The sequence below is a fragment of the Neovison vison genome, chromosome 1 (assembly GCF_020171115.1).
Source record: "Neovison vison isolate M4711 chromosome 1, ASM_NN_V1, whole genome shotgun sequence".
In the NCBI taxonomy this organism is placed as follows: domain Eukaryota; kingdom Metazoa; phylum Chordata; class Mammalia; order Carnivora; family Mustelidae; genus Neogale; species Neogale vison.
Window position 1 is genome coordinate 10,449,398 of NC_058091.1, and position 19,230 is coordinate 10,468,627.

The window sequence follows — 19,230 nt, forward strand, 5'->3', positions numbered from 1 at the left end:
CGAGCGCAGCAAGAATGCAACATGTTACCTAGTGATCGGGACCACGGAGAAAAGGAAAGCGTGGTCAAGTAAAAGGAGCACAGGGAGAAAGGGGGGTTGCGATGTTTTACACAGGCGGTGAGGGAAGGCGGCTCGCCTGATGAGGCATCACTGCAGTAAAGATCTCGAGGAAGTTAAGTCTTCCCAGCAAGACTTCCAAAGAAAAGCCCTATAGCTATCTGGGAGCAGAGCAAACAGTAAGTTAAAATGCCTTGAGATGAGCTCCGCAAGATGACCAGGGTGAAAGAAGGTGGGAGGGGACACAACCAGGTGGGGCACCAGCCACCATACGTCATCTATATGGCTACTGTGTCCTGCAGTGAACGAGGGCGCTGAAAAGCCGGGACCAGTCAGAAGCTCCTGGAACACTTCAAATGAGACATCGTGATGGCTTGGCCCGAAGTGGCAGCAATAAAACCAGTGCAATCTACTTAGATCCTAAAACCATAAAATGGGTTTGAAAGGAAAAGATTCAAGGAAGACTTCGAAGTCTCTGACCAAAGTGTTACGGAGGATTTGCAATAGAGGGAGAATACAGAAGAGCACATTTGTGAAGAAGAAGTGAGAGTCCTGAGTTTTGCTTTGGACATACGGGTTTCCAGAAGCCTGTTAAGACATTCACTGGGAGATGCCAAGTAGGAGCTGGGCATACAGCTACAGAATGGAGGACACAGGTCCAGGTTGCAGAAATACGTTCCAAAGTTCTAGCTTCTAGATGATATTCAAAGCCGCAAGGTTGAATGAGATCGCGCACGTAAAGTGTGTAAGGACTAGAGAAGAGGCTCCAACACTGAGACCAACCTTTGGAGGTTGGGGAAACGAAGAAAAACCAGCAGAGAAGAGCACAGAGTGACCAGCAAGGTGAAAAGAGAGGCAGGAGAGAGTGGTGTCCCAGAAAACAAGAAGGAAGATATCATCATCTGCATCGAATGCTCCCAACAGGTGAAATATGGATAAATAAATAAAATCTTTAAAAAAAAAAAAAAAAGAAAAAGAAATATGGAAGCATGACAGCTGCCGACTGGACCACGTAACAAGCAGGACAGGGGCAGCTTTGAAAAGAGCTGTTTCAGCAGAGTGGTCAAAATAGAAGCCTATCTGGAGCCAGCTCAAGGAGCTGGTAAATGACCATGAATGAATGAAGAAATAGGCTGCTATTGATTTGGGTCAAGAAAGGCGGGTTTGGGGGCACCTAGGTGGTTCAGTCCATTAAGCATCTGCCTTCAGCTCAGGCCCTGATAGGACTGATCCCCCGCATCAGGCTCCCTGCTCAGCGGGGAGTCTGCTTCTCCCTCTCCCTCTTCCTCCCCACCCCTGCTCATCTGCTCATGCTCTCTCCCTTGCTCACGCTCTCTGCCAAATGAATAAATTAAATTAATAAAGTTAAAGCTTAAAAGAAAAGTGGGGTTTTTTGTCACTCCCATGAGAACTCCACCATGCATGGCACAGCATCAGAGGATCGTGAAGTTCTAACCAGAGTATACCAGAAGGCGCAGCATATGGGCAGACACGCGTTGGTTGGTAGTTTAAGTTCTCCCAATTGCTCCCATGCCTTGGATGAACGAGGAGGAGACATGGACATGGGTCTATCAGGGTTGCGGAAGTCAGCTGTTAAGATCCGGAGGGAAGGCACAATGTAGTAAGAGTCTACACAGATGAGTTACTGAGAGTAATGGATGAGGAATTTTCACTGGGTCGGGAGGAAAGGGATGACAGGAGGGCTGTGAGAAACAGTGAAAATGAGAAAGGATCAGGGCGCCTGGGTGGCTCAGTCGGTTAAGTGTCTGCCTTCAGCTCCGGTCATGGTCCCATGTCCTGGGATCAAGCCCCGCACTGGGCTCCCTGCTCAGAGACGAGTCTGCTTCTCTCTCTCCCCTGTCCCCTCTGTTCATGCTCTCTCTCTCTCTCCCTCTCTCACAAATAAATAAATATTTTTTTAAAAAATGAGAAAGGATCAATGGACTCTACGTCTCCCTAAGAACAGAGCCACCATTTCAGATTTTTTTGATGAGCAAAGACACATTCAGAATATCTAATCTACTATAATGCTGAAAAGGGTAATTTATTTTGTCATTGATGTAACATCATTTATGGAGAATTTTAAAATATTATATATATTACATGTTAATTGTAGATAATTTAAAAGATAAGGATAGAGTCCAAAAAAAAAACTATAATGATTTAGATAACATTCTTACTGATTGCTACTATGTGTATATTATTTACACATTTATATTGTATATAAATGTGTATATTATTTACACATTTATGGTATCTCCACACCTTGGGGTAACTTGCCTTTTCTGTTAAACAACTCTGTGAACATGTCATTAAAAATGTTCTATATTGGGCTTCTGGGTGGCTCAGTTAGTTGAGCTTCTACCTTCGGCTCAGGTAATGGGCTCAGGTAATGGTCTTGGAGTGCTGCAATCCAGCCCCACATCAGACTCCCTGCTCAATGGAAAGCCTACTTCTGCTTTGCCCTCTCCCTCCGCCCCAGCCACCCCCATGTTCTTTCTCTCACTCTCTCTCAAATTAAGAAATAAAATAGTTTTTAAAAATCTTCTGTATTTTCATTTTATATAATTGCTGTCATATGGTAATAAACCCCATGGATTTAAACCCTGCTCATGATTTCAAGTTGTTCATACAATGTACCTGTATCCCTCATTTGCACGGCGAGTTCATGGTTACTACACAAAATCACACAAAAAGTTAATTATTTGCCTGAGCCTAGAACTCCACCCCACTTTGCATGTAAAAACAAACCACTCTTAAATTAACAAATTACTCTTAACAAATTACTCTTAAAACTCTTAAAAATATCTTTTCCAGGAATAAAACCACTACATATATTGAGGAAAGATTATATTTTGTTTTGTTCAGGCTTTGATCAAGAGTTGCTCACCGTCTTAAAAGATAAGTCACCATTGACAACCCTACTTAAGACACTGGAGTTGCTAAAACAGCACTCAGTTTGTAGTTCCAAGCTCAGTGATCCCACATGCACACACAAGTGCCAATTTCACAAGTCTTCCATATAATCATGCCTCGGCATTTAATTTATATGACAGTTTACCCATATACACTTACTGCGTTATTCTGACTTGTTTGAAATTTTGTGTAGGTAATGTATTATCTATGAATTTGGTGTAGATCACATATTAAATATGAATTTTATTTCCAAAGAATAAAGGAGGCATTAGAAAAGTTTCATTATAAAATGGGAATGTATGGTCTGTATGTTATAAGCTATTCTATTACATATTGATTATCATTTTAAACTGTGTAAAGGATATCAAATAAAGAGCTAGAAAATAAAAGAGGACCAATTCTAGCCATGTGGCAGATTAGATACTTGAAATGTATTTAAATTGACTTAAATATCTAAAACTCTGGATAAAATGACTTAAATGGATCACAGACTTGGCATGAATGTGAGTGAAACCAAAAACACACAGAAAGTAAACCAAGAACACAGAAAGTAAGGACAGTACAATAGAAGCTGACTGGCTCTACATGCTAACTTTCCACTGGATGACTATACAGGGAAAAGGAAAAGTCCAGGGCCTGCCAAAAGGGAATAAATATGAGATCATACATCTCAAATAAATTAGAGACTAAGAAGGGCTATACGCATCATCTGAGAACACGGAAACACGTTAAAGAGAACAGAGAAATACCTGCCTTGAACTTGATACTCAGAGGTAGGAAGAATTTAAAACTGGCTCCACTGAGAATTAGCAACCGCAGGCTAACCTTCATCAGGGTTTCTGGTCAAAATTAACACTTAACGGTGTGGTCTGCAAAAACCTCAAGAAGACAATTCTATTTAAAGTGGTCCCAGAAGCCATCGCCACCTGAAGCCACTGATCAATCTTGACATCACTACTGTGGAACCACAGCACATGATGTTTAACCGGATGCAACAGGCTCACCACGGCATTACCTAGTTAGTGCTCACACACGTCAGGCAGTAACGACGGGTAACAAACTGCCCAGAACTGTGGTGGCCTAAAGCCGCGAGCAGGTGTTATGCTCCCCGATTCTGTTACAGAGCAATCTGGACAGAGCACAAAGGAGGAGGCTTGTCTTCATCACACGCTCAGCTTCTTCGTCACGCTCAGCTGGAAGACAGCGGACGGTCACGGACAAGCAGGCTTAGAGGCTTCCTCACCTCACAGGAGCATCGCAGACCACGCGACTGAACACAAAAATGCCCTTCGTGTTGGGAACGGGATTTACAACCACCACAAACAAAACTGTTTATCTTACAGGACTAGAAGAGCTACATGAACAAATTAAGCCACATCAAGAGAAAAGAACCACACGAAACCATTTCACAGGAGAGTTGACTCAGTTTTTCAACGTTCCAAAGGCTCTAATGCAGATGGGGGAAGAAGGAACCATTCCAAATCAATGTACTAGATTTCTTTGAATTCTGCTTGAAAAAAAGATACTATAAAGGCATTCTGAGGACAGCTGGGGATATCTGGATATGCCTAGCCTAGTAAACGCAAGCAATTATGGTGGCATATGAGTACTCACTATATTATTCCGCTTAGAAGCACAGTAAGAATTTTTTTATAATAAAAATACAAAATAAAACACAAAATATGGTTCTAGATGACTCATGTCCAAAGGCAACTGCAAAAACATACATTAATCTTTCTGAGGGAACAGAATATAAACCCAGACTTCAATAAAACTGTCTTCTTTAAAAACAAACAAAACAAAAAAAACTGTCTTCTTTAAAAAAAAAGGGGGGGGGGATTTTTAGAACGAAAAGAAAACAGAAATAATGCATATCAAAATTTGAGAGATTCAGCCAAAGCAGTACTTAAGAGGAAATTGTTTAGTCTTCCATTTTGCTCCATCAGACACACCTGTTTCGAATAAGCTAAGCATTCACTTGATGGAATAAAAGAACAGCAAAATAAACATCAGTAAAACAGGAAGCAAGACATAAAGCAAGAACAGAGTTTAACTAAACTTTCAAAAAAGAACATGTAATAGGGCAATAACCAAAGTTGCTTTGGAGAGCTGAACCACTGACATGATTAATCAAGAATTTAAAAAGGGAAAAACATGAATTAAAATGCCAGGTCATGTGCGTGGCTCAGTTGGTTAAGCGTCTGACTTTTGCTTTTGGTTCAGGTCATGATCTTAAGAATCTTGAGATCAAACCCCACATTGGGATCTGTGCTCAGTGGGCAGTTGGCCTGAGGTTCTGTCTGTCTATCTGTCTGTCCGTCCGTCTCTCTCTCCCCAACCCATGCTTGTGTTCTCTTGCTTTCAAATAAACAAAATCTTAAAAATAAAATAAAATGTCTTAAACTCTGGATGGTACAGAAATTAATCGTAATATGTATGAACAACTTTGTTAATAAATTTTAAAAACTGAATGAAAGATAAATTCTTTATATGTAGAAATATATATGTGTTGTGTGTAAATACTTATATACACAAGTATATTTATAATTTATATACATAACATATATACTTATACATATATATTAAAGGAAAAGATTGACTCAAGAAGAAATTGATAACTTGAAAACACCTATATTCACAAAGGAAATAAGATCAAAAGTAAAAAAAAAAAAACTACAGGAAAGGGACAGAAGCTAAAAATCAAGGGCTACACATGCCTTTACAGTTTTACAGACACTTCAGCCATTCAAAAAACAAGTGACTCCAAACTTGAACATAAACTCTTCTAGTAGATTTTAAAAAGAGACTAGTCTCCAATTCATTTTGCAAAACTCCATAATACAGACACCAAAACCTTACAAGGATAATCACAAGTCAATCTCATTCATGAATACTGATTCAAGAAACCTAAAGAAACATCAGCAAAACTGATTCAGTGTATAAAAAGATAGAGTATAAAAAGATACTCTATCACATGACTAGGTTTATTCCAGAAAGCATATTTAATACTTTAAATTAAAGACACACATAATATGCTCCCAACAACAGATTACAAGAGAAAAACAAAGGGATGATATCGATAGTTATTTAATTACTTTTAAAGATTTTATATATTTATTTGTCAGAGAGAGAAAAAGAGCAGGAGTGGGGGGAGGGGTGGAGGCAGAGGGAGAAGTAGATTCCCCGTGGAGCAGGGAGACTGATATGGGGCTTGGTCCCAGGACCCTGGCATCATGACCTGAATATAAGGCCGATGCTTAACGAACTGGGCCACCCAGGAACCTCAAGTGGCTATGAGTTCTATGCCTGCAAGGAAACTCATTCTGCTAATGACCTTGGATGTGTATCTTTCCCCACTCAAACCTCTGATAAAGGGCAGCCCTGCTGGCATCTATTTTTTTTTTTTTTTAAATTTACTTGTTTGAGAAAGAGAGAGAGATATTGAGATAGAACACAAGCGGGGAGGAGAGGGAGAAACAGGCTCCCCACTGAGCAAGGAGCCCAATGCGGGACTCGATTCCAGGACCCTGGGATTATGACCTGAGCTGAAAGCAGATTCTTAACCAGCTGAGCCACGTAACCATCCCCAATAGTTGCTTAAAAATAAATGAATAAATAAATAAATAAGATAAAATTTGGCATTCATTCATGATAAAATCCCTGAGCAAACTAGAAAAGGAGGGGAACTTCACTGCCCAGTAGTAGGTCGCCACTAAATAAATAAATAAACAAACAAACAAACTTGTTTATATTAGTGTACAAACATTATACTTAATGATGAAATGCTGAAAGTCTTATTTTTAAGTCCCAGGGATAAAACAACAGACAGCCCTGGGGCACTTGGGTGGCTCAGTCAGCTAAGTGGCTCCCTTTGGCTCAGGTCATATCTCAGGGGGAAATTGCTTCTCCCTTTCTCTCTGTGCTCACTCGCTCTCTCTCAAATAAATAAATAAATAAAATCTTTTTTTAAAAAATGGACGAGATCACTTTTTGACAACAAAAATGACTGAACACCCATCGCTTCTAACTACCTTAAATGGCTATTGCTTCTTTATCCATGACCATCTGGCCCCACCTCAATTGTCCTCTCTCATGGATAAAAGTTAACACATCTAATTGCCAATGTCCTAGCTTCTTGAGAGCAGCCTATCCAGGGCCTAATCCCTCTTAGAATCACCCAGCATGCACCCCACACCCATTTTTCTATGAGGTTCCCGAGGCTCTCAGGAATGTATGTATTCTCCCGGGGCTGTAACAACCCAAACTAAATAAACCCAACTTGTTTCATCATAAGCGTGTTCTTCATCTTTGGTCAGTGGGCTTCAATAAGGCAAAAATTATTCAAATTAGGTACTTATTTTTGTTTTACTGTTTCTCTTTTATAATTACCATCTGCCTCACAGAAAATGAAAAGGGTAAGTGTAAAAAAAAAAAAACACCCATGATTATAACAACAAAAAAGAAAGAAAATCTTAGAAAAAGCATGTTAAAGAATGAAGAGTTTATTGTTACTATTGGCTTTACAGACATCGCTACTGATGTCCATAATAAACACAATAGCCAGAAAACTCTGAAAAAGAAGAGTAGGGAGGATATACCAACCCTAAAAAACAATAAAGCAGTAGAGCATCAAGGCATTAAAAGAAGGATCAATGAAAAGAATAAAAACCCCAGAAGAACCCCCAAACATTTTACCTAAGGGGATTCAGCAAATAATGAAAGAAGCATCTCCAATACATTGGGGAAAGGTAACTGTAATGGTTAATTTTGTGTGTCAACTTGGAGAGTGTTTTTGGATGAAATGAACATTGCGATCAGTGACTTTGAGTAATGCGGATAGGCCATCAGTTGAAGGAGTGAACCAAGCAAGAAGACCAGCCTCTCCAACTAGAGGGAATTCTCCAGCAGACAGCCTTCAGATTTCATGGCCACCGTCAGCTCTCCCGGTTCTCCAGCCTGCCACACTGCGCACCTGCGACTTGCCAGGCTTCGTAATTGTATGCGCCAATCCCTTAAAGTAAATCTCTTTAGCCTAACCAAACACACACACACACACTACACACTACACACACAGAATTTCTCTATAGACCCCTAACACAACAGCCTACCTAGCAAAGAAACAATTAAGCTGGATTGGGGCAAATGAAATGCAAAAATGAATCCATGAAAATACTACAAAGTAACACGAGAGAGTTCCCTTGTAAATTTTGGAGTATGGAAGACTCATATAATCACTAAATAAAAATCCAGAGATCGCAAAAGACTGATAATTCTGAGTACACAAAAAATTCTTTAAATTTAAAATGCCCCTTTGGCATGACCAAATAAATAAATCATACTGTCAAAAGATAAATGACAAAATGGGGTTGGGTGGTTAGTAATCCATATCATAGAGACCCAGTCTCCCTATACATAGAGTTTTATTACATCAATTTTTCAATTTTTAAAAGAGCAACAACTGAATAGAAGAATGCAAGATAAAAAGAATTCACAATCCAAAAAAAAAAAGGAAAAGCAAATGCTTTCAAGTATATAAGACATTCAACACAACTCAAAACAAGATAAATGTAAGTTAAAATTACATTACCAGATTGGCAAAAATCCAGAAACTTGGTAAACCATGCTACCAGAACATGTGTAGGCAAACAGGTACTCTCACATATTGATGGTCTGAGTATAAACTGGTACAACCCCCCCAAAGGAACAATCTGGCAATATCTACCAAAACTAAAACTGCATCTACCCACCGACCCAATAATGCCATTTTCAGGGATTTATCATACACATATATCTGCATGTTTATGAAATGAAACATACACAAAAAGTTTATCACGGCACTACTGTTTGACTCACAAATAATTAAAAATAGTCTATGTGACCATCAATAGAGAACTGGTTAATTATCATCATGGTACGTCCATAAAATGAAAGGACGCTCTGAAAAAGAATGAAGGGCTACTGTATTTCCTCCTCCGGCAAATCTACAGAAACTATATCCTTCAGAGGGTGGGGGACAGAGGATGACAAAGAACACAACAGTGTGTATGTCATAGTATGTCACCATTTGTGTAAAAACAGTAAAAATTAAATGTGGCATCTTCTTGCTTCTTTGTATAAAGATACTCCAGAAAGCTGTACAATCAACTTGTAAGCAGTTGTCTGGCAAAGGCTGAGACGGGGGTGAACCCGCGGGGGTGACTGTACAGGGAGATTTTTATTTGTATCCTTTTCCTTGCACTTTTTCATCTTTGAAACATACGAATGTATTGATTATTCAAAATATAACACTTTAACAGATGTTAAAGACCCAGAGTGAGGTATCTTAATGGAATGCTAAAATTACTTTTTGTATCAATCACATTAACAAAAGACACGAAGTATTATTTGCTGATTGATTCCCTAATATAAAAATCAATACGCCATGTACTGTGCGCTGTTTGGAAACAAAAGAAAAGGCTGCAGAAAAAACGTCTGTCTTTTAGGAACTACTGGCTCACTACATTAAATATAGTTGAGCTTCTTTGGTTTTTCAACGTGTGTGAATTCAGAATGACAAATTCTTATTAAAATTCAGTTCGATTGAAAATACTCTGTTGGTTATTTTTACTTTGTTCTGGGATAGAGTTTGAGGGGATTGCTGTTTTAGGAGGCACTAACCACATCTAAAATGCTAAATCTTATTTCCTAGACAAACTTTCCAAATCTATCTGAACATCTAACTCCCTAAAAACCAAAGTTGTTCCTATCAAACAAAACCCTCTGCTTCGCCTGCCTAACCGTCTGTGACTTAACCTCTTCGTCCCATAAGGAGCATAATGAAACTTAAAAAACACTTAGACATTCTACAGGTAGGGAATATGAATACAAGAAAAACTTTCCAACATAGTCTGAAGAATTTTTGTCTTCCTCAGAATATGGAGAAATGACAGTATTTATGTTGGAGAGTCATGGTTATAAAGACTGTATTTCCTAACAATGATTTACTACATTCAAATCAATAAAATAATAGTACCAAAGCATAAAATAGACCTAAACGCAACACATTAAGATAGTATTCATTAAAGTAAGATTTCACCTGTAGTATGCTTTAAATATTTAAATGTGAAGGATATTAAATAACTAATTGCCATGTGGTAGAAGTCATCAGTGAATGCTTCATAAAGGAAGTAAATTTGAGCTTGGTCTTAAAGGAAATGACAAGCACTCAGAATCCTTAATCAAACTGGTTTTTTAATCAGAGATTCATTTTAGCACTAAAGCAAAATGACGAATGTAATCTCTCTATTCAGTCCATCTTACATTTTGATGGCATGACATAACATTCTATATCTACCCAGAAGTTCAGTAAGGTTTGGAAAGCCCTTGAAAAAGCCTGTAATTTATATATCATAAACCCAGATATCAGTCTCACTTAAAAAAGAAAAGATATTGGAAGGTTATTTAACTTCCCCACATCTTAATAAAAGACTAGACCACATAACTCTGAAATAATATACATTCCTACCTCCATAGATCCCTTTATATAATACCAGAATTTTGAAAACATATACCAAAAAACCAAGATTCTACAGGATCTTCGATCTCAGCTGTGTTTCCCCCCCCCCCCCAGATTTTATTTATTTATTTGACAGAGAGAGAGAGATCACAAGCAGGCAGAGAGGCAGGCAGGGAGAGGGAAGCAGGCTTCCCTCTGAGCAGGGAGCCTGATAAGGGACCTGATCCCAGGTGGGATCATGATCTGAGCCAAAGGCAGACATTTAACCGACTGAGCCACCCAGGTGCCCCTCAGCTGTTGTTTTAAACATGTTTTCTTTAAAGTCATAAGACTCTCGGGGCACCTGGATTGCTCAGTCACTTAAATGGCTGCCTTAAGCTCAGGTCATGATCCCAGGGTCCTGGGATCGAATCCCACACCGGGCTCCCTGCTCCGCAGGGAGCTTGCTTCTCCCTCTCGCCCTTCTTCCCACTTTCATGCGCTTTCTCACTTTATCACATAAATAAATAAAATCTCAAAAAAAAAGTCATAAACGCTCTTTAGAACTCTTAAATATAAGTCACATGGGAAAAGACTCCAATGAAACCAAGAAAATACCCAAGAAATCAGCTGAATTAAAATTTAGCTTCACATATTTATATATTTTGTTTAGCATCAACAATCTCTTTCAGATGTGGACAACACACTTTAAAAACTGAATAACCAAGTCACTGTATTCCCTCCCCTCACTACAGCACCCCACAATAAAGAAAGGAAAATATGAAATGGTAAGTTACATTCTGATGCTTATGACTAGAGGTGCTCTGAAACGTTTCTCTGGATTCAGAGGGAGTCCTGAGCTCACTGCACCTTTCAGGATCACTCAGTGACAACCTCTAAATCAAGATGAGACTGAATCATTTCATCAAATGCATATGTACTATTTTTCTACAAATCACATAAGCTGGAATATACGGCCCAATTACATAAAAAGTATTTAATGAGGCTAATTTAAACTACAAACTGCTTAATATTCTTAAAGTACATGATTCCCTTTAGTTTATTAATGTATCATAACTGAAGTGATTATCTGTCTATAAGCTCCTTTAAGAGAAATAACACTGCCCAAGGCAACAGTGTTTGGACATAGTAGCACTTACCATTAAAACAAAAACCAAAAAAAAAAAAAAAAAAAAAAAGCTCAAGATAAAAAATACCATGTAGGTGCCAACGAGCAAGGTTAAACGATCAATAAAACCATCTTTCTGAATGAGCATGTTCCTCCTACTCTTCAATTTCAAACATCCATCCATAAACAAACAGTTAGATTAGGTTCAGTTTCACACTTTTCTCAAAACTGTATTTTTTCCCACTGAGATCAGACCTTTTTAAGCAGGACAGGCAGAGGACTCGAGCCCAGCCTGGCAGACCTGGAGGGGGGCCTGGGGGCCTGGGGGCCTGGGGGCCAGGATGCCCGGGGCGGGCGGGACGCTCACCTGCTGCGGCGGGTACCTCTGCTGGGCCTGGGCCGGCAGGTACTGGGCCTGCGGGGGGAGGTGCGGAGGCGGCGGCTGCTGGTTGTAGAAAGGCTGCTGGCCCTGCTGGCAGTAGGCGCTCACCCCCTGCTGTCCGTACTGAGGGGGCATCTGTCAACAAGTCAAGCAAAACAGGCGACAGAGTCAAAATGGGCACAAGCAATGAGAGCAAATATGGTTTCGACTCAGCAACACCAAGTAGGCTCTTGGCTAAGCCACTGAATTCAGTATTTTTCACCCTCTCTCCGTTACATGAATCGTCATACTGCCTTGTATTCACATGTTATCAGTGAAGTAAGGTAATTCGGACTGTTTTAAAAAATAGGATTTCATCACATAATGAAATATGGATAGCTTCATAAAAATCGGAGGTGGGGGGATCTCCTAATACTGACATGAAAAGACCACCTCTGCTGAGTCGGTGAATCATTGTATGGTACACCTGAAGCTAATAAAACGCTTTATGTTAAGAAGAAGAAAAAAACCCACTGCTAAGAAAGTCAAAGAAGCATTATGTTAATCTGTTCTCCTGCAATGCTCAAAATTAAAATGAACTCCAACCAGCCAAGCCCACTCACTGATGCTCTGTAGGATGCTTGTGGCTTGGCTACAGGTATAGGGCGTGGTTTCATTTCAGCTAAGGTCCAAAAGTCCCAACTACATAGGAGCAGACACGGTAACCGGTTATTAGCAATTCCATTTACTGCTTCTGCTAAAAAGAAACTACACTGCTTTACAACCAAAGACAACCCTTTTAGAAGACAGTATTATGTCTATAACGCCATATAACCAACAATGTGAGTTCTTAAAGGAAAGCTACTCGTATCTAATATTAGAACAGTATTTTCCTAGTTGATAAAACAGGTAATGGTGGAAAGCAAAGTGTGCTAGACACAAACGCCAGATACAGACAAAAATGGCCCAAGTGAGCTTTCTCCATCTCTAATTTACGTGAACCTAAAAATCCTTAAAATATTTGCTCAAAGAGAAGTCCTTCCTCATGCCATAAATATACCATGGATGGTATTTTTAATTTTTTTTAATGAAAAATCTATTGCCTTTTATTTTTCCTAACTGGGAGAGAGAACCGTAGAGAAAAAGAAAAACAAGGTATGGGGATGGCAAAAGCACTCTGTAGAGGAGGACAGTGAAGTCACCCTGTTAATAATACAATACGGCCCCCTTGAGAATCCCAAGAACTAGAGTTCCATAAACCCAAAAGGTTAAGAAATCAGTGATCAGTTCCAGATACACATTTAAAAATGCAATCCCTATAAAATACTGAATGAGGAAAAAGAAGGAATGGTAAGCGGAGGAAAATACTAAACACTTCGCCTCTAAGACCAATTAGCACAAGAATTCGTAACACAATGAAGCAAAAGGAGAAAATGCAAAAGCTAAAGTTCATTTTCTTTGTGACCTGATTTAGATTACTGTCAGGGCCTGTCAGCAACGATCACAAACATTTGGCCGCAACGGCTCACAAACGCCTCGTCACACAGACCCGAAGCTAGTAGAGCAGACAAGTTTGTATTGAAAACCATTTAGCTGCACAGTTGAATTCTTTGCTTTTATTTATTTTACAACTTGATATCTCATAATGAATGTATGTCCCTGCCATAAGCCAAGCCAAAGAATTTCCATAAAATACAACTCCACATGCTAGAATATCGTACACTACCACAACACATATCCTTCCGTTCAGCACCCATATGTTGATTTGATATCTAATACTATATTTTACACAAGCATCTTTGCAGTTTGATTTGAAGCAGTTAGGATAACACTTTTGCCAGTGTTAAAATGACTGCAAAGCTCAATCAACACAGCCGGCAACTCCCCTAGGAATTGCACTTTAATATGTTGATTTTCTGGTTTACAGAAACCCTTACACACAATATGAAAGTGCCGTTGGGGGGGGCGCCTCTATTTTCTAAGACAACAACAGGACATATTGTGGCAGAAACTAACACCAGAGCAGCCATGAACTTATTAGAATCCGTTACTATCTATTCCAGCTCTGAAAAGCTTGGGAGCAAGTAGGGGTGCAGGGGAGGCACGGTAGGGTGGGTGGGAACATAAGCAAATTCTCAATGGAACCACAGCAACAATCTGCAGAACACAGCGAACTTCAGAGGAGAAACCATCAAAAAACCTTTGCTTGGGAGATTTTCCTGCGGTCTTCCACAATTAAAACCCATTGCTCTCCTTTTAGATACATGGCCTAATTTATTTGGTACTCACCCTCTGTGAGCCTCGGATGAGGTGATTTCAAACCCAGTACAATCAGACGATCAGTCAGAACTAGGTCCCACTGCCCATCGACTGAACCCGGCTTGCTGTCTCCAAGGCCTACTGGGCCTCACTTGTGTGAACGTGGTCAGTCACATAACAATGCCCATCTCATATCTCCGGCTATAAAATAAGGCTATTTTCTCTATTAATTCATATTAATATTATAACCAGCAATATAATAATCCTACCTGGAATGCTACACAGATGCTAGTACTCATTAAACAAGTTATAGCGGTATCTTTAAAATATTAATTATTTCCTAAGTTTTATCTTTAAAAATCAATTTCTAAATATAATACCTCAGTTGTCTACAACTAAAGTCTAATTCTTTAATGATCAATATTGCCTTTGTTCTAATCAATTTAGATGCAGGGCTTTCCAAGATCTATTATATGCTTTTCCGAGATCTTAAACCAAACAGTCATTATTAGGAAACTTAAATCAACAAGTTGAGCCGTAATACACTGAGGGCCCCAGAGCCTCCTGCCGGGAGCCGTGCGCAAAGCCCCACAGTGTAACTCTGGTCTCCCTCTGCCTGACTGACCCCGCTGAGGGCTGAGAAACTGACGGTTCAGACCCGGGAGGCCCAGGGGACTGGTCCATGAGGGAAGCACGCAAGCTCTGACAGCCTCGAGTTTTGGAAAATCAATTCTGGCTACTGAGAGACTTCTTGTTTATATCTTAGTTCGCAAACACACTTCGGCTAAATAAGATTACCAGAATGCTGGATGCAAGGGAAGTTAAACCAAGAGCTACTGGGCATCAGGAACCAAGTGAGAGGAGCTGGAGTCCCGAAGCACTTGGGGCCGGATGCCGCCCCTGCCCGGACCAGCCTCACTGCACAAGCGCAGCCCCAGTCGCCTTTCTCAGCCATTCCCAATCCTACCTTTACCACAGGGGAGATGATCCCGACTTAGTTACCCCCTTAGTTATGCGTTGTCTTTACTGTTTGTCCTTATCACTGGACTCTAAGCTCCCACATTCTTGGAATGCCTCCCGGAAGAGGGGCTGCCGGTCACTAAATGTTTGTTGAATGAATGGGTGTTGTTCTGTGATTACTAAATCAAGTGATCATTAGATATAAAATTAAACAACTGAAGGAATACCTCCTAAAAATGAAATCACCTGCACCCAATCGTTGAAACACAGATGCCCAGCTTCATCCAACAGCCAAAACCCTGAACTTCATGTTCATAGCCACACAGCATCTCAGGTGTTACCTGCTAACCCCAGTTGAATTTAAGTCATTATCACCCAGCAAATGTTCTGGACCTTTACCATGGTTTGAATAAAAGATCACTACACTAAACTAAATGGAAATCTCTAGAAAATGCTTGAGATCAGAGCCTCTTTCTTACCTAAAAACAAGAAAAACAAGAATTTATTTCACTCATTTCTAACTAAAGAAGATCTTACAGTGGAGCGTGAGCACACATAATAACAAAAAATTTATTCCAATTTCCAAGAAATATGAATGCGTTCATATATTATTGGAGAGAGAAAGTATAGTAAAATATGATTCATTTAAGTATTTACTTCAGGAAATCACTCTGATACAAAAACGTGAGTATTAACTTTCATATTCCTGGATCACATTAAATGTGCAGAAACTCCGGGCCCATTTTTCATTTTACCCTACCCTGAACTTCACTCATACTTCAGAATTGAAGAAATAATCGAGGTTTGTCTTCTCTCCCGTTTTCTTCCTCAAGAAGCTTTAGAAAACTCTTTCCTCACCAAGTGTACAAGTGCACTGCCCTCCTGACCCAGCAATTTCCCTTGTATATGGATATATGGCCATGAAACGCTCACATGTGTCCCAAGAAGGAATTCCATGCAATGCTTTTTACAAAAGTCAGAAAGAGGACTCAGTCTAACGGTACGTGAGTGGAAAAATACAGGCTTTGGTAGAACCATACAATGGAATTCCTCACAGTAGTTTAAAAAAAAAAAGGTAGTAAGGTCTACATAGGGATATGGTTCAAATCCAAATAATATAATGCTGAATTTTAAAAAGCAATAAAAGAATGCAGCATAATACCATCTGTATACATTTTTAATACACAAAATAGTATATATTTTTTGTAGATACATATATACAGTAGAAGTTCAAAAGCACGCACCAGAAAGGAAATACATGGCGTTCTCTGGAGAAGGGAGAGGAATAAAAGATGGGGGGGGGGGGGAGTTCAGCCTTGCTTTTTTCCCCTTTATTACAAGAGGGAGGTTATGAGACAGATGTGGCAAAATGGTAACACCTAATAATCTTGGTGTAGTTGCCCAAGTGTGTCCTATTTGTTTCTGCGCTTTTTTGTATGCCGACATTATTTCATAATTTAAAATTCTGAAATAACAATGTCACCTCCACCCCGTCCCCCTTCTCCCCTCCCCCAAAGGCAGAGGCTTGGAAGCTGCTCCAGCCGGCACACAAGGCAGGAGACAGGCCACAGGAGAGGGCCTGGAGAGGAAGACGCCTTGTCGCGCTGCTTTATTTAAAGAGGTGCCGCTAGAACTGTGCTCCAGAGACCATCCCTGATTACTCTGTCAGGTGCCCTCATCTGTTCTAGGCCTTTACCAGGGGCCAAGATAAGGCCAATGACTTCTGTGTGGTCTTCCATGCCTCCTGCAGATTGGCAAATCTCTGACAGGAAGGGCTTTATGCCAGTATTTCCCAACAGCACATACAAGGGACACTAATCTGGCAAGTTAATTCACAGAAATAAATTATATAATCAAAAAAGTCTGAGGGGGACCTGGGTGGCTCAATTGTTAAGGATCTGCCTTTGGCTCAGGTCATGATCCCAGGGTCCTGGGATTGAGCCCTGCATCGGGCTCCCTGCTCTGTGGGAGGCCTGCTTCTTCCTCTCCCACTCCCCCTGCTTGTGTTCCCTCTCTGTCTCTCTCTGTGCCAAATAAATAAATAAATAAATAAAATCTTTTTTTGAAAAAGTTTGAGAAATAAACATAAAAACAAAATATAACATACTAGCTATTAAAGGATGTGTTAAATCCTTAAGAAACCCACCCACCTTCAAATGTGGGATTTCTCAAATTTAGGACTACAAGCATACCACCACACCCATTGGCATGTGAATTCCATAGAAAATGGGGCCTTATAATTGGGCGACGGGCATTAAGGAGGCACTGGATGTAATGAGACTGGGTGTTGTATGCAGCTGACAAATCCCTAAATTCTACCTCTGAAGCTAATTTAAATAAAAGGGGTAGGAGGGTTTGGCAGTTCAGCTCATCATTATAGTCAGAAGACCTGGTCTGTAGTAAGTGCCCAACGAGTATTTGTGGACTTAACCTCCTGGAATAAGTATATAAATCACACACCACCGACATATAAATATAAGAGCTTTCTGCTTTGAGCTACACAATGGTCCACTCCAATGTTCTATCTCCACAACAGCTCACAACATTAGGAACAGATCTAATCCTCCTTGACGTGAGCTAGGAAGTTATGGTCCTAAAATACACCTTGGTTTCTATTACGGATCTGTCACCCCTGGATTCTCTGAATCTATTTACATTATCAGTTTTGTCCTTCCTTTTAGAGGGAAATAATTTAAGATCAAAAGAAATACTTCACATTGTCCAAAATTTATCACATTTTTTTTAAAGATTTTATTTATTTATTTGACAGACAGAGATCACAAGTAGGCAGAGAGGCAAGCAGAGGTGGGGGGAGCAGGCTCCCTGCTGAGCAGAGAGCCCGAAGCGGGGTCCAGGACCCTGAGATCATGACCTGAGCCGAAGGCAGAGGCTTAACTCACTGAGCCAGGTGCCCCTCACAGGCATTTTAATACAGGGAAATCATTTTCATACAAGGAAGTCACCCATCATCGGCATTTGGGTTGTTCCTACTTTTTGGTTACTGCAGACAATAGTGCTATGAAAATAGACATATGAGCATCTGTTCAAGTCTTTGGATAAACACCCAGTAGTGGAACTGCTGGATCATCTGGTGGTTCTATGTTTAGTTCTTTGAGGAACCGCCGTACTGTTTTTCACAGTGGCTGTACGTTTTATAGTCCTACCAGCAGCACACAAGGGTTCCAATCTCTCCACACCCTTGACAATTGCTGTTTTCTGTTTGTTTGGTTTTTTGTAATAACCATCCTAGTGGATGTGAAGTGGTATGATATTCATTATGGGCTTGAGTTTCAGTTCCCTAATGATTAGTGATACTGAGCATCTTTTGCGTGTTTTTATTGGCCATTTGTTTATCTTATTTAGAAAAATGTATTCAAGTCCTTTGACCACTTTTTAATTGGGTTTTTGTTGTTGAATTGTAGGAGTGCATCATATATTCTGCATATTAATCCCTTATGTGTTATATGATTTACATATATCTTCTCCTATTCTGTTGCCTGCTTTTCATTCTCTTGATAGTGTCCTTTAATGCCCAGAGTTTTTCATTTTGTTTTTTTGTTTTGTTTTGTTTTGTTTTTAATAATTTTATTTTTATTTATTTGACAGACAGAGATCACAAGTAGGCAGACACACAGGCAGGGAGAGGGGTCGGGGAGAAGCAGGCTCCCTGCTGAGCAGAGAGCCTGATGTGGTGCTTGATCCCAGGGTCCTGGGATCATGACCTGAGCCGAAGGCAGAGGCTTTAACCCTCTGAGCCACCCAGGAGCCCCAAAGTTTTTCATTTTGATGTAGTCCAATTTATCTTCTCCTTTGTTGCCTATGTATGTGGTTTCACATCTAAGAAATTCCTGCTAAATCTAATGTCACGAAGCTTTCCCCCATCTTCTAAGAGTTTTAGTTTTTAATATATACTTATACCTGTATAAATATACGTGTATTTTACAAGTAATCTCTATGCCCAATGTGGGGCTCGAACTCACAACCCCAAGATCAAGAGTCGCACACTCCACTGACTAAGCCAGCCAGACACCCTTCTACTAAGAGCTTTTAGCTTTAGCTCTTATGTGTAAGTCT

At 40.0% G+C, this 19,230-nt stretch overlaps 1 protein-coding gene across 7 annotated transcripts in view; it reads right to left on the bottom strand.

The window, feature by feature from the left end:
* ARID1B (AT-rich interaction domain 1B) overlaps positions 1–19,230 on the bottom strand; it is a 443,861-nt gene that overhangs the window by 304,938 nt on the left and 119,693 nt on the right. For all 7 annotated transcript variants that reach the window (XM_044243328.1, XM_044243320.1, XM_044243293.1 and 4 more), the window contains exon 3: positions 11,944–12,093. In XM_044243328.1, coding sequence (XP_044099263.1) covers positions 11,944–12,093 — 150 coding nt within the window. The remainder of the gene's footprint in view (positions 1–11,943; positions 12,094–19,230) is intronic.